General features: G+C 38.4%; 1 protein-coding gene across 1 annotated transcript in view; it reads left to right on the plus strand.

Annotated features, from left to right (window-relative positions):
• rragd (ras-related GTP binding D) overlaps window positions 1–15,978 on the plus strand; it is a 102,370-nt gene that overhangs the window by 43,878 nt on the left and 42,514 nt on the right. The window contains exon 6 of the mRNA XM_020919052.2: window positions 2,411–2,559. Within this exon, the coding sequence (XP_020774711.1) occupies window positions 2,411–2,559 (149 nt within the window). The remainder of the gene's footprint in view (window positions 1–2,410; window positions 2,560–15,978) is intronic.

Genomic DNA, 15,978 nt, shown 5'->3' on the forward strand with positions numbered 1-15,978 from the left:
CTGTGTAACATTCCAGACAAGGCAATAACATCTCCATGGAGAAAAGCATTTGACGGACCCTCCAGCAGAAAAGTTACACAGTGCGCCTTTAAACATGCTCTTGAATATGTTTGCTTTGGCATCTCATGTTTTAGAACTTAAAATAATGGTTTAGTTAAAATAATATATATATAATTATAAAGTGTGATTATTTTTCAGCTTGGCAGCTCCCAATACTGGAATCTGGTGTAAGGCTCCATCTGCAGCAAAGAGAATTATCATGGGGAAAAGAAAAAATAAGTTATCTAATTAAGGAACATGTCCCAACATGTTGCTGTAACCATGCGGTTGTAATGAACATGATTTGACAGTAGAAAGGCTTAAAATGAATCTGGTGTTGATTAATGGACTTAAAATCATGTAGCGCTTTCTCCTGTGACGCAACAATCCTGGAACATTCAAACCAAGTTCTTTATAACTGCCCAGTGTAATTTAAGCAAAACACAACTCTAGGTATTTTTCTGATGAGAATTATAACACAAATAAAAGCTCAGAAATAAGTAAATTTTGCATATTTGTCCTTAAACTGTTTTTTTTTTGTTTTGTTTTTTTTTTTTTCTGACGCAACAGTCCTGTGAAAATTCAAACCAAGTGCTTTAAAACTTCCCAGTGTGATTTAAAGCAGCACTACAGAACATGTTCCACAGTATAGATTAAACATATAACATAACAGGGGAGACGTGCCAGTTACAGCGCTACGCCAGAGTCCTGCACCGGGTCAGGTACCCGCGGGTACGGGCAAAATTGTTGCTGAAATGGGCAGATATGCGGGCCGGTAGTGATTACACACGGGCAAGTCAGGACTAAATCAGGACTACACCAGGACTACACCAGGACTGATCTTGGCCTTATGAGAGAGAGAGAAGCCCAAGGCAGCAGGGCGTCCGCAAAGCACAATCAGGCAACGGTTGCACTTTCCTCCGAGCTCTGCGCCAGTCTTTACGCTCACAGTCTCTCGACGGACCACTCTGGCGCACCTCCGGGTCTGTCCCGACAGTGAGTCCTGATTCAGTTCTGGTTTAGTCCTGGTTTAGTCCTGGTTTAGTCTTGTTTTAGTCCTAGTTCCGTCATGGTTTAGTCCTGGAATCTGTCCTGGGTTAGTCCTAAATTAGTCCTGGGATAGTCCTGGTTCAGTCCCTGGCGTGTGTGGCTTCAAAGTCTGGCATCTCAATCAATGTTTCTTCTGCTCAGTAAATAATGCCTGTGAAGTGATGACAGTCATGTTGTGTCTGTGAATTTGTATTTGTACTGAAGAAAGCGTAACCATTTCATTTCGTGATTGTAATTCTTGAAGTCATAATGTTTCAATTCGTATTCTGATGGATGCTTCAGTTAGAAAGCTTGTAATCTGTGTGTGATTTATCACGGGCAAGTAACAGGCGGAATGTTAAGGGTCCGGGCGGGTGCGGGTTTAGCTTTGATAAAATAAGGGGTTAATGGGCAGGTGCGGTGCTGTACTGCGCGGGTGCGGGCGCTGTTGGTCTCCAAAAATGGACCCGTGCAGGACTCTGCACTACGCCCCATTACAATTCAGATCTGTGGAGAGTCGCCCCTATTCACAGCAGGAATTATTGTATTTTTGATCAAAAGAAACAGCTGTAATGAATAAATTATAAATATATATGTTTAATGTCATACCGTGGAACATTTCAGGCAAAATAACAACATCTCCACGGAGACAAATAGGTAGTGGACCCTGCACCAGAAAAGTACCATATGTGTCCTTTTACAATATTTTTTTCTCAACCAAAGCATATAAAGTAGTGCCCATATATTAATTCGGACTCAGTATTCATTCAGGTATCGATTCTCTTATGCAAATATTGAAATTAATTTACATTTCAAAATTACATGAATATTTCGAGTGTAACGTTATGTAGATTTCCTCTTGTCTAATCAAGTAACTTTTTGAAACCAATTTTGTTGCACCAAAAGTAAAGTGTTTCCAAGGACTTTATTTCCCAGGTAAAATTAGAAAACGGTGAGTCAACAATATCCCTGATTGCACTTTGAAAAGATGGAGCGGTTGCCAATTATGAAAATGCTAGTGGAGAGCAAAAACAAAAACCAAATCACTCCAAAAAAATAATAAAAATAAAAAGTTTACCAAAAAGTGCTGTGTTCTGATTTTCATTTCTTTGTGTATACTTAAGTTGGTATCCTTGTTATTGCGGACACAGAAGACAACTCTGTACGATGTAAATTATTCTACTCCCTGTGATGAAAGAGCCTCACAAATGAACCTTATACTTTGCCTTTTGTGCATTTTTCATTACACACATTGACATTCCTGGGGGTTCTTTGTGTTTGATATAAAATTACATTGAAGTTATGATTTATATATTTGCTTTAGCATTTTTTTCTTCTACAGTTGGATGGACAGTGAAGCTGGTTTGCCGTATGATAAAGAGTCCATGGCGATTATCCACCTAAACAACACCACAGTGATGTATCTGAAGGAGGTCACCAAGTTCCTGGCTATGGTCTGCTTCCTGCGCAAAGAGAGCTTCGAGAGAAAAGGTCAGTCTGGTTTCCGTGTGCTCCTCACCACAGTTTCAAAATGTTGTTCCGGTACTGAAAAGAAAAAAAAACATTGCAATGGGTTTGTTTGTTGAGAAAATGAGGAAATGAAAGGAAATCCTTTAAAGGGCCCAACACTAACGCTGTTAATACTGTTTCCTCATCAAAAACATATCTGGAGTTTTTGTTTTTGTTTAATTCAGACATGTTTAATACAAAAACTTTGCATCGACTGAGCTCTTTTCTCAAACAGAAAACACTCCACCTTGTGATGTCATATGGTAATACAGGAAGTGCTCCACTGTGTTTTTAAACTCCACACACCTTCACTAGAAAAACTGTGATCATTTCAGCCCTGGATTACCAGTCTCTCCCTAACAATAGATAAAACATAGCTGTTGTCAAGAAGAGGTAGTTTTCAAGTTATCATAGGGTGGAACAGAGCATTTTGAGCTTTGTAGATGTAAACAGACTAATAACAGGATTACTCAAAACTGTGTGAATGAAACAAAACACAATTATCTGCAGATTACTTATAAAATAAGTCTCACAGAGTGAGGCTGTGAGAGGGGAGGAAATGCGCTGGATTGAGCAGGTTGAGCCCGGTGTGTGTTGGCTCATAGAATAATGGAGGCGGCAATTTTGCCCCGTGTCAAAGCGTCCCGGTGAGAGTTGGCCTTTACAGTGACTGCAAAACTCTGTTCTTGTCTCTGATAGTGCTAGAAAACACTTATAAGCTCATTGTGAATAATTAGGGTGCTGGCAGTACATAATGAAAGTGAAGAATAACTCTGGACCACTGCAAACTGTTCAAAATGAACTAGTTCTGTTTTCACAATTGTAAGAAAAGCATATGTAAGCAACCTTGTTAAATCAAACTTTCTAAATTGGACAGAAAAAAAATGTTGTATGCTGAGTAAACCAAAAAAAAGTTTGTAGCCCTTTAAAATATTCAAGTAAATTTCAAATGAATCAAGTAAGGAGAACTAGGTGCTCAAAGTATTCACCATTTGATAGTGATAATAATAACTTTAGAATAGGCAATATAAATATATAATATAAATAATATTCTGGAAATATAGCCAAAAAGACATCAAGGAACTTTTTGTTGCTTGGAAGTTAAGTTGACAACAAGATGAGTTAGAGAAGTCTCTACAGATCTGCCCCAGGAGTCTCATGTGCTCTTTATGCATTCATGATCACAAGTTGAAGACATGGTTTTCAGTACTGAACCCTGAGCCCTATCTCTGTTGTAAGGCTTGAAGTAAATTATAAGGAAGTTATTTATAATCCATTTCTTCATTTTTATGTATAACTTTATAACATTTTTACACATTTTCTCCCATCAAATTCAATAATCTCTATATATTGTACTGATGTATGTAATGATATAATGTAAAATAGACTTCCATGAACTACTGACCACGTGGAAATGATTTTACTCATTGTTAATTTACTGACAGTTATTGTTTTATTTTTTTTGTAAGTGCATTTGAGGTTATTTGAGTGCTTTTGAGGCTTTAGAGCTACAAAAATTTCAGGTTTTACGATCGACTGTATATAAATGGACATAGCTATACCAAATAGGAGGTGTTCATGGCGCTTCCGGCTCCACTGATTCTCTCTCCAAATGACTTTACATTGAAAAACTATCACCCTTCTCTCTGAAACTGCTGCAGTGAGCCTTGTTATTTTGACCTTATAATGTTCGTATTAACCCGCTCTACATGATCCTGGTGTTTTTATTTTGCTATTTTGCCTGTAAATTCCTATTCTAGCCTCGTGAGCTTCATTTGAGTGGAGACAGGCTCACTTCTTACACAGTCAATGTTTTTTACCTTTTTTTCCAAAACATTTTGACTCTCTAGGTCATACATGAAGAGTTCAAAGATGCTGCTTAGCGATTAAAAAATATAAAAACACGCATGAAATATTAAAAGCGCCTCTCAGTTCTGCAGTTTTGAACAGGAAGTCAGTGAAACCATTTCCATTTTAAAGCCATTTTAGATCAGTATTGCAGTTTACAATGAGCAAAATGTAAAAATATTGATTTAAGTGAGGTATAATTTATAACTAAGAAAAAAGCTTGATATGCCTTAAGTAAATCGATGTATAATTACATGCTGTGTCCATTTTGTATTGAATTGGGTTTGTAATAGCCGGAGTAATTATTAGTTAAAGGCCCATTTAAGCAGAATTTGTCTTGCCTCAGTACAAATAGATTGCATAAGGAGCTCTTGAGGCCAACATAAGTCTGTGTACTGTCTGCATCTAATTATACAGCATTTTACTGTCAGATAAACAGCAAGTCTGTGTTGTTAAGTTGTGAAAAGAGCTTATAAAACCATCACTGTGAATAATTATGATGCTCAGAACGCATCAGTGAGAAGTAACTTTGTAAAACTTACTGTGAACTGTTGTAAAATGAACTAGCTCTGTTTTTCAATTTTCTAAACAGTAAAGATCAGGTACAGCGTCCTATATTATGCAAAGTTGACTCCTGTGAGCTATGAGCCATGTTAGAATGTTGTTACCTCATGAAACAAAACTTCAGGTATGTTTGTGACGTGGAAACATAACAACGTAGATCAGAAAATATCATAATATGAGCCCTTTAGTTTCTGGACATTTTTAGTTTCAGTCTTTCTTCTCAAAACTAAATGAAAGGTAGAAAGTCAGAGGTACCCACTATTCAAACAGACAAGACGGTGCAGTGAATAACCCCTAAAACCCTGTGCATCCAACCGTTTCTATCATTTCACCAAAACAGAATAAGATATTGACTTGTGTGACAGTGTAAGGCGGGCTTTTGAACTCCACTACATGTCTCCAGACGCTAAAAATACTTCATGATGTCGATTTCTCTCGGCTAATAGTACAAAAACCTTTTCTATGCTTGCTTTGACTTTTGGGTCATAGTTCGTACTCCCATTCACAGCTGCAAGACTCCCTATAGCTTAAACCTGAGTTATTATGTCCATCACGTACCATGAAAAAAGTATACGCACTGCAAAAAGGAACATCGAGGTATGTTAAAAGGCCTATATTGTGCTATTTTCTTATCTATGTTGTAATGCTGTTTCCTCATCAAAAACATACCTGGAGTTGTGTTTTGCTTCATGTTTTCACATTTTTAACACATAAACTCTGCATATGTAGTTCTACTCTCGACCAGAAAACACTCTGTTCCACCTTGTGATGTCATATGGTAATACAAGATGTGCTCCACTGTGTTTTTAAACTCCATACATGTTCACTTGGAATCACTTAGATGATTTCTGCACTGGAATCTCTACTGAATAAAAGGTAAAAAGTGGCTATGACTTCATGACATCATAAGTTGGAGCAGAGCATTTTGAGCTTTTGACATGTAAACAGACTAATAATAAAGGCTCAAACATATGTGAATGAAACTTTTAATTTAAGTTGAATTTAAATTTCGAGTAATATAGCACCTTTAAAGTAACTTATCTTCCAATGCAATAAGTGTGTTTTTATTACCTGGTCCTCAAAGGGTTGACCAGGTTTTGTATTCACCCTGTGTGTCTGTCCACCCGTGATAATTTTGCCATTTATGGACCGATTGTCATCAGATTTGGTACGTGGGTCAAGCCCCCATGCCCGATGCCACAAAAAAAAAGGTTTGGTGATGATTCGAGGTCATTTGAGGTCACACAGGTCAATTGAAAGGTCACGCCATTATAAAGGATAGGCAATTTCGACAAGCTCTGAACCATCTGCGGGCTAAAATATTCATCCAATCATCACACAAGTTGGCACACACATAACCGGGGTACACTGGATGTTACTGGTTGAAACCGGACAAGGTTACTTGAAGGTCAAGGTAACCAAGGTCAAATATGCATTTTTGGTCATAACTCTGCGAAGGATCGAGCTGGAGCAACAGGAGTGGTCTCAAAATATCAGAAAAAATATTATCTATTTATAATTCTGTGCATTTGTATAGTAAAATATGAATAGTTTTCAAGATAATCACTAATTATAACAGTTCCTTTCTCTTTCAGTGTATGTCCTTAAAATTCTAATTGGAACGAAAATAATTTCCATTTCTTTTTTTTCTGGTGATACACAACACACTGATCTACAGTCACACAACTAACATATATGGAACTTATGAAAAATTACATTTTCGTTACACGCTAGTAAACACAGACATTCTCATATCAGCCAATATCACACAAATGTTCATGGGCCTGTACAGCTACACACACTGCATTGTGGATATAACGATCATGTAATATGGGCTGGGCTCCTCATAAACTGCTTCTGTGGTGATGAACTGCCCCCACCGATGCCTCATGGGGGACCAGGTTGCTATCACTGATTGCGTTTGTTAATTCAAGCAACATTTTCATCAAGAGTTGTTGATTTTCTTATCTTAGATGTAGCAAGATGTACTTTCATTTGATTTCATTTTAAAGGTTTTAAAGGTTTTCAAGTTGGGGGTCCGCCACCATGGAGATGCTATTGCTTTGCCTCTAATGTTTCACAATATGGAATTAAACTTCTATTAGTTGCATTGATTTAATTATGGATGTTTTTATTGCTCAAAAATACCTTTAACAACAGTGTTCTGACCGTGAGTGGGATCACCTCTTCTTAGATCTCACCTGTAAATTATCCTGATGGCATTACCTACTAGTCTTGTTGGATATTAATTAATTTAATGCCAAACTTTGGAACACTGTAGGCAGAGCAATAACATCTCCATGGAAACAAGGAACTAGCGGGCCCTCTCTCAGAAACGTTACATAGTGCGCCTGTAACTACAAAAAGTCTTGTTCCATTAGTAGATAATTTTACTTGTCAAGTGAAATTTACTCAGATCACGATAAAACTTTCTTAATCCAAGTAATATTAACTTGGATAGATTTTAGTTATTGCAGTGTGGTACAGGTAGTGTTTTTTCTGTAGAATCGAGCTAAAGAAACAGGTTTGAGTTAAATGACTTGTCATGACTTGTGGATAATATTAGAAGAAGAAAAGCATGGTGGGCTTGTGCAGTCTTGTAGGAGCCTCAAAGGAAATTAGAAGTAAAGCCACAGGGTTTCTGGGTCTTTCTCACAATCGAGACTTAGGTGTTGTGTGAACTGAACAGTGTAAATTGGTTCTAAGCGTGAATAAAGTGTGGGCTTTAGAATAAGGCTTTTCCTATAGAGCAAAACAGATCATAGGGCAGCTGTTGTGTTATTATATTGCAGTGTGTTTGGAGAGAGCAGGTGAAACTCAAATGGTGCATTGTGTATCTTTTCTGGTGGAGGAGCCGCCATCTGCCTTTCTTCATGGAGATGTTATTGCTTTGTCTGGTGTTTCACAGGATGGCATTAAACCTTTCTGTCATCATGGAGACCAAACTGGGTCAACTTACTGGTCAGATCTGGGGGAAAGCAAGTCTTTTTAAGCAATAAAACCACCTATAATTGAAGAAAAGGTAGACCCGTTTAATGTCATGTTGTGGAACAGTCAAGGCAGAGCAGTGACATCCATAGAAACAAGAAGGTGACGAAACACTAACCGAAAAGTTACATAATGCACCTTTCAAGAGGGAGTGTTATGCAAAATCAAAATGTTTTTATAATGTTCCCTTACCAAAAACATGCCATATGGTTTTAGATGTCACCATGCATGCTTGAATAATTTAGTGATCTTCTCCTGGGCCCTATCTGAACTCTCTTTATGGTTAGCTGTGAGCTACTGTCCAGTGCTCAGCCCACAAGCCTACATCATCCATGCTCCCACACAGCAATTCTCTATAAATATACAAAAAAAAAAAAAAAAAAAAAAAAGATTCAAAACTGTACACAGCAACTTGACAAACCTGTTGTGATGTGCAGTAGTTTCATTAGCAAGATGCACTCTGGCTGTGCTGTGATAGGGGGAGTGACTTAGCGTAGGAAGTGAGTTTTGGGTGAATATAGCATTTTCAAAACAATAAAAGGTAACATGGTGATCTAAATACCGTATTTTTTGGACTATAGGTCGCTCTGGAGTATAAGTCGCACTGCCCAAAAAATGCGTAATGAAGAAGAAAAAAACATATATAAGTCACTCTGGACTATAAGTCGCACTTTTTGGGGGGAATTGATTTTATAAAATCATAGACCAGGAACCGACATTTCATCTTGAAAGGCAAGTTCTAGTAATAACAATAGAACAGAGAACAACAGACTGTTTAACGTAACATATGAACAGTTCTTCAGATAACTATAGCATAAACAACAGAACACGTTTACGAAACTCTCCATCTCAAGCTAAATCACTAAATCCATTGAATTCTTCATCCTCTGTCTGAGTAACTCCGCGACCGCGAGGTAAACAGAGCACCACTTCTTCTTCAGTGTAGCTGTCGTCAGACACAGCATCAGTTTCAGTTAGAATTATTCCAGCTTTTCTGAATCCCGACAGGATGGTTTCGGTTGGCACTGAAGTCCAGACTTTGTTGATGCATCCAATCACTTCCAGGAAAGTTGCATGGAGCACCCTCCCGATTACCATGAAGCTGTGTTCTCCATCCCCACCTTTCGCCAGTTCCTCACAAGTTTCTTGCTCACTCCAAACTTTCTTTCTGCTGCTTGATTACCAGTTTCGACTGCATATTTCACTACTTGCAGCAGGATAGAAGGGGTTCCAGCAGGAGACATGCATAGTAGAGGATGAAGTGACAGAGGTACACAAGTAACAGGAGTAGCAGATATTGACACACAAGCCTATAGAACCTTCTTGCGGCTGTCAGTGTGAAAAATTTTATATATAAGTCGCACCGAAGTATAAGTCACAGGACCACCCAAACCATGAAAAAAGTGCGACTTATAGTCCGAAAAATATTGTATTTTCTGCCATTAGTTAATACTCCATAAAAGTAAAATGCCCCCTCTTTAACCGTTTTTGTTTGTTTTTTCTTGCTGTGTCACTGAATATGTCAGTGATTAATGTGTGTAATGTATTTCTAATGGCCCAAGTTGTTGTACTAACGTTTCAAACACTTAAAGTAACTGGAAACGCGTCTGTTCTGTTGCGTCTGCCACCTTCTTGTCTCCATGGTTGATGTTATTGCTTTATCTGAACAAGTTCCACAGTATGACAGTAAACATATCTGTTTTCATGAGAACACAGGCGCCCATTGGCCAAGTTACAGGTCAGATCTGTGTAGAGATGACACAGCTTTTCAAGGTATTTTTGAGAAATGTCAGAGGTTTAATGCCCCACAGTGGAACATTACAAGAAAAACAATATTATTTTGAATTAAAATGTTTTTATAATGTTCCCTTATCAAAAACATGCCATATGGTTTTAGATGTCACCATGCATGCTTGAATAATTTAGTGATCTTCTCCCGGGCCCTATCTGAACTCTCCTTATGGTTAGCTGTGAGCTACTGTCCAGTGCTCAGCCCACAAGCCTACGTCATCCATGCTCCCACACAACAATTCTCTATAAATATACAAAAAAAAAAAGATTCAAAACTGTACACAGCAACTTGACAAACCTGTTGTGATGTGCAGTAGTTTCATTAGCAAGATGCACTCTGGCTGTGCTGTGATAGGGGGAGTGACTTAGCGTGGGAAGTGAGTTTTGGGTGAATATAGCATTTTCAAAACAATAAAAGGTAACATGGTGATCTAAATACCGTATTTTTTGGACTATAGGTCGCTCTGGAGTATAAGTCGCACTGCCCAAAAAATGCGTAATGAAGAAGAAAAAAACATATATAAGTCACTCTGGACTATAAGTCGCACTTTTTGGGGGGAATTGATTTTATAAAATCATAGACCAGGAACCGACATTTCATCTTGAAAGGCAAGTTCTAGTAATAACAATAGAACAGAGAACAACAGACTGTTTAACGTAACATATGAACAGTTCTTCAGATAACTATAGCATAAACAACAGAACACGTTTACGAAACTCTCCATCTCAAGCTAAATCACTAAATCCATTGAATTCTTCATCCTCTGTCTGAGTAACTCCGCGACCGCGAGGTAAACAGAGCACCACTTCTTCTTCAGTGTAGCTGTCGTCAGACACAGCATCAGTTTCAGTTAGAATTATTCCAGCTTTTCTGAATCCCGACAGGATGGTTTCGGTTGGCACTGAAGTCCAGACTTTGTTGATGCATCCAATCACTTCCAGGAAAGTTGCATGGAGCACCCTCCCGATTACCATGAAGCTGTGTTCTCCATCCCCACCTTTCGCCAGTTCCTCACAAGTTTCTTGCTCACTCCAAACTTTCTTTCTGCTGCTTGATTACCAGTTTCGACTGCATATTTCACTACTTGCAGCAGGATAGAAGGGGTTCCAGCAGGAGACATGCATAGTAGAGGATGAAGTGACAGAGGTACACAAGTAACAGGAGTAGCAGATATTGACACACAAGCCTATAGAACCTTCTTGCGGCTGTCAGTGTGAAAAATTTTATATATAAGTCGCACCGAAGTATAAGTCACAGGACCACCCAAACCATGAAAAAAGTGCGACTTATAGTCCGAAAAATATTGTATTTTCTGCCATTAGTTAATACTCCATAAAAGTAAAATGCCCCCTCTTTAACCGTTTTTGTTTGTTTTTTCTTGCTGTGTCACTGAATATGTCAGTGATTAATGTGTGTAATGTATTTCTAATGGCCCAAGTTGTTGTACTAACGTTTCAAACACTTAAAGTAACTGGAAACGCGTCTGTTCTGTTGCGTCTGCCACCTTCTTGTCTCCATGGTTGATGTTATTGCTTTATCTGAACAAGTTCCACAGTATGACAGTAAACATATCTGTTTTCATGAGAACACAGGCGCCCATTGGCCAAGTTACAGGTCAGATCTGTGTAGAGATGACACAGCTTTTCAAGGTATTTTTGAGAAATGTCAGAGGTTTAATGCCCCACAGTGGAACATTACAAGAAAAACAATATTATTTTGAATTAAAATGTTTTTATAATGTTCCCTTATCAAAAACATGCCATATGGTTTTAGATGTCACCATGCATGCTTGAATAATTTAGTGATCTTCTCCCGGGCCCTATCTGAACTCTCCTTATGGTTAGCTGTGAGCTACTGTCCAGTGCTCAGCCCACAAGCCTACGTCATCCATGCTCCCACACAACAATTCTCTATAAATATACAAAAAAAAAAAGATTCAAAACTGTACACAGCAACTTGACAAACCTGTTGTGATGTGCAGTAGTTTCATTAGCAAGATGCACTCTGGCTGTGCTGTGATAGGGGGAGTGACTTAGCGTAGGAAGTGAGTTTTGGGTGAATATAGCATTTTCAAAACAATAAAAGGTAACATGGTGATCTAAATACCGTATTTTTTGGACTATAGGTCGCTCTGGAGTATAAGTCGCACTGCCCAAAAAATGCGTAATGAAGAAGAAAAACATATATAAGTCACTCTGGACTATAAGTCGCACTTTTTGGGGGGAATTGATTTTATAAAATCATAGACCAGGAACCGACATTTCATCTTGAAAGGCAAGTTCTAGTAATAACAATAGAACAGAGAACAACAGACTGTTTAACGTAACATATGAACAGTTCTTCAGATAACTATAGCATAAACAACAGAACACGTTTACGAAACTCTCCATCTCAAGCTAAATCACTAAATCCATTGAATTCTTCATCCTCTGTCTGAGTAACTCCGCGACCGCGAGGTAAACATATGTAGTAAGAAAGCTGTCAAAAATATTTGTGCGCATAAAATAGAAATCCGTGTGTATTTGGGAAATCCGTGCATATTTGGCTGTAGTTGCGCATAAAATAAATATTTGTAAACTCTCAAATGAGTCCAGTCGTACATAAAATATATTGTGTGTATTTTATCCATCAGAATACGAATTGAAAAATTACGACGTCATGAATTACAATCACGAAATGAAAATTTACGATTACGCTTTCATCAGTACGAATACGAATTCACAGAGGGAACTTTACTGTCAAAAATACGTCATCACTTCACAGACATTATCCATCGAGCAGAAGAAACATCGATCAAGATCAAGACTGCGCATGCTCAAGTTTTGTAGCAGAGGAGTAAAAACAGAGTAATAGCACAAGAAGCTACAACAGCGACCAACAAGTGGGTTAATTAAAATCTATTGTAAAAATGTCTTGAATTCGGGAACCGAACGCTGCTGTATAATATTGTGTAGAAACACCTCCTTTGAACGGGAAATTGCACCTATATGTTAGATAACATAGTGGTAGCCAGTTGGCAACATCAGACGTAATGTTCTCCCAGGACTAATTAGTAAATATCAGGTTCTCTGTAGGTTTAGATTAAAACATTCACGACTCCAGCCACAGCGAGCATCAGCCAGTCTTCATCTCAGCTGCATTTCAGACAATGTTTTTTTCATGAGTTATAATGGGTTATAATGAGCAAATCCATCCACGTCACGGTGACGTTAAACTTACCGGTAAATACTGTAAACATACCAAGGTGTTGCCTGTAAACACGAACATTAATTGATGCTGGAAGCTGTATTAAACTGTAATGTGTAACATTTCATTAGCTGTGACGTCTGTAACCAGGACAGTTTGGTAGTGTTTGGTGTAAACTGGGACATTTCAGCGTCTTGAAAAACTTTTGGTGGCATTTCATGCGAGAAATGCAGCTGAGATGAAGACTGGCTGATGCTCGCTGTGGCTGTAGTCGTGAATGTTTTAATCTAAGCATACAGAGAACCTGATATTTGCTAATTAGCCCTGGGATAACGTTACGTCGGATGTTAGCCAACTGGCTACCACTATGTTATCTAACATATAGGTGCAATTTCCCGTTCAAAGGAGGTGTTTCATTTCTCGCATGAAATGCCACCTAAAGTTCCTCGGGACGCTGAAATGTCCCAGTTTACACCAAACACTACCAAACTGTCCTGGTTACAGACGTCACAGCTAATGAAATGTTACACATTACAGGTTAATGCAGCTTCCAGCATCAATTAATGTTCGTGTTTACAGGCAACACCTTGGTATGTTTACAGTATTTACCGGTAAGTATAACGTCACCGTAACGTGGATGGATTTGCTCATTATAACCCATTATAACTCATGTATAACCCATTGTCTGAAATGCAGCTGAGATGAAGGTTAAGACTGACTGATGCTCGCTGTGGCTGGAGTCGTGAATGTTTTAATCTAAACCTACAGAGAACCTGATATTTGCTAATGATCCCTGGGATAACGTTACGTCGGATGTTAGCCAACTGGCTACCACTATGTTATCTAACATATAGGTGCAATTTCCCGTTCAAAGGAGGTGTTTCTACACAATATTATACAGCAGCGTTCGGTTCCCGAATTCAAGACCTTTTTACAATAGATTTTAATTAACCCACTTGTTGGTCGCTGTTGTAGCTTCTTGTGCTATTACTCTGTTTTTACCCTCTGCTACAAACTTGAGCATGCACAGTCTTGATCTTGATCGATGTTTCTTCTGCTCGATGGATAATGTCTATGAAGTGATGACGTATTTTTGACAGTAAAGTTCCCTCTGTGAATTCGTATTCGTACTGATGAAAGCGTAATCGTAAATTTTCATTTCGTGATTGTAATTCATGACGTCGTAATTTTTCAATTCATATTCTGATGGATAAAATACACACAGTATATTTTATGTACGACTGGACTCATTTGAGAGTTTACAAATATTTATTTTATGCGCAACTACAGCCAAATACGCACGGATTTCTATTTTATGCGCACAAATATTTTTGACAGCTTTCTTACTCCATATAAACAGAGCACCACTTCTTCTTCAGTGTAGCTGTCGTCAGACACAGCATCAGTTTCAGTTAGAATTATTCCAGCTTTTCTGAATCCCGACAGGATGGTTTCGGTTGGCACTGAAGTCCAGACTTTGTTGATGCATCCAATCACTTCCAGGAAAGTTGCATGGAGCACCCTCCCGATTACCATGAAGCTGTGTTCTCCATCCCCACCTTTCGCCAGTTCCTCACAAGTTTCTTGCTCACTCCAAACTTTCTTTCTGCTGCTTGATTACCAGTTTCGACTGCATATTTCACTACTTGCAGCAGGATAGAAGGGGTTCCAGCAGGAGACATGCATAGTAGAGGATGAAGTGACAGAGGTACACAAGTAACAGGAGTAGCAGATATTGACACACAAGCCTATAGAACCTTCTTGCGGCTGTCAGTGTGAAAAAATTTTATATATAAGTCGCACCGGAGTATAAGTCACAGGACCACCCAAACCATGAAAAAAGTGCGACTTATAGTCCGAAAAATATTGTATTTTCTGCCATTAGTTAATACTCCATAAAAGTAAAATGCCCCCTCTTTAACCGTTTTTGTTTGTTTTTTCTTGCTGTGTCACTGAATATGTCAGTGATTAATGTGTGTAATGTATTTCTAATGGCCCAAGTTGTTGTACTAATGTTTCAAACACTTAAAGTAACTGGAAACGCATCTGTTCTGTTGCGTCTGCCACCTTCTTGTCTCCATGGTTGATGTTATTGCTTTATCTGAACAAGTTCCACAGTATGACAGTAAACATATCTGTTTTCATGAGAACACAGGCGCCCATTGGCCAAGTTACAGGTCAGATCTGTGTAGAGATGACACAGCTTTTCAAGGTATTTTTGAGAAATGTCAGAGGTTTAATGCCCCACAGTGGAACATTACAAGAAAAACAATATTATTTTGAATTGTGGCAGACCCTCCTATACCTTTATAAAACAAAAAAGGAAGTGGAAGTTACCTAGATGAAAACTAATGCGTTGTTGCAATACCAAAATGTCAAACCTCTTTTTAATACTAAGGGAACAGCTTCATATTTGAGATCAATATTAATTTCACAGTGGAAAAATATTTAGCGCACGTTGAAGTTCTGTTCTGTACAGAGAACTGCTCTTTTAACAGCTCCATATTTGTGATAAAATTTTCATCACACCTTTTGGTTATAAACTTCTCTAAAATTATAGTTAATTGTCAAAGGTGTATTTAAGTACACTATAAGAGATACTATGATTCTGACTAAGTTAAGGAATTTAAGTACCAGCACTACCTTTACTGATTTATAACTTTTGATGGCTTTGGCTCTGTTATGTCCTTTGGCAAGGCACTCCGCCGACATTGCCAGTTTGAATGAGTTTGTGTGTTTGGAGGATGGAGATAACCTTCTGACTCCCTCATTGTGTTCTGTACAGAGAAAAGTCTGCTGCTGGTTTGACTGGTGTAAACTTGGCAGGACAACAAAAAGTCTGTTGTCCAGGCAGGAAAACATGACCACAAAAGAAAACAGGTACCACACTGTGAATATTATAGCATGTTCACAGTTCTAAGTGATGGTCCAGATTCATCAAATTCACCTTCCATACTGTATTTTCGGACTATAAGTCGCGCTTTTTTATGCTTTGGGTGGTACTGCGACTTATACTCTGGTGC

Source organism: Boleophthalmus pectinirostris, unplaced genomic scaffold (genome assembly GCF_026225935.1).
Source record: "Boleophthalmus pectinirostris isolate CB_2022bp ecotype Guang Dong unplaced genomic scaffold, ASM2622593v1 HiC_scaffold_10, whole genome shotgun sequence".
Classification (NCBI taxonomy): domain Eukaryota; kingdom Metazoa; phylum Chordata; class Actinopteri; order Gobiiformes; family Gobiidae; genus Boleophthalmus; species Boleophthalmus pectinirostris.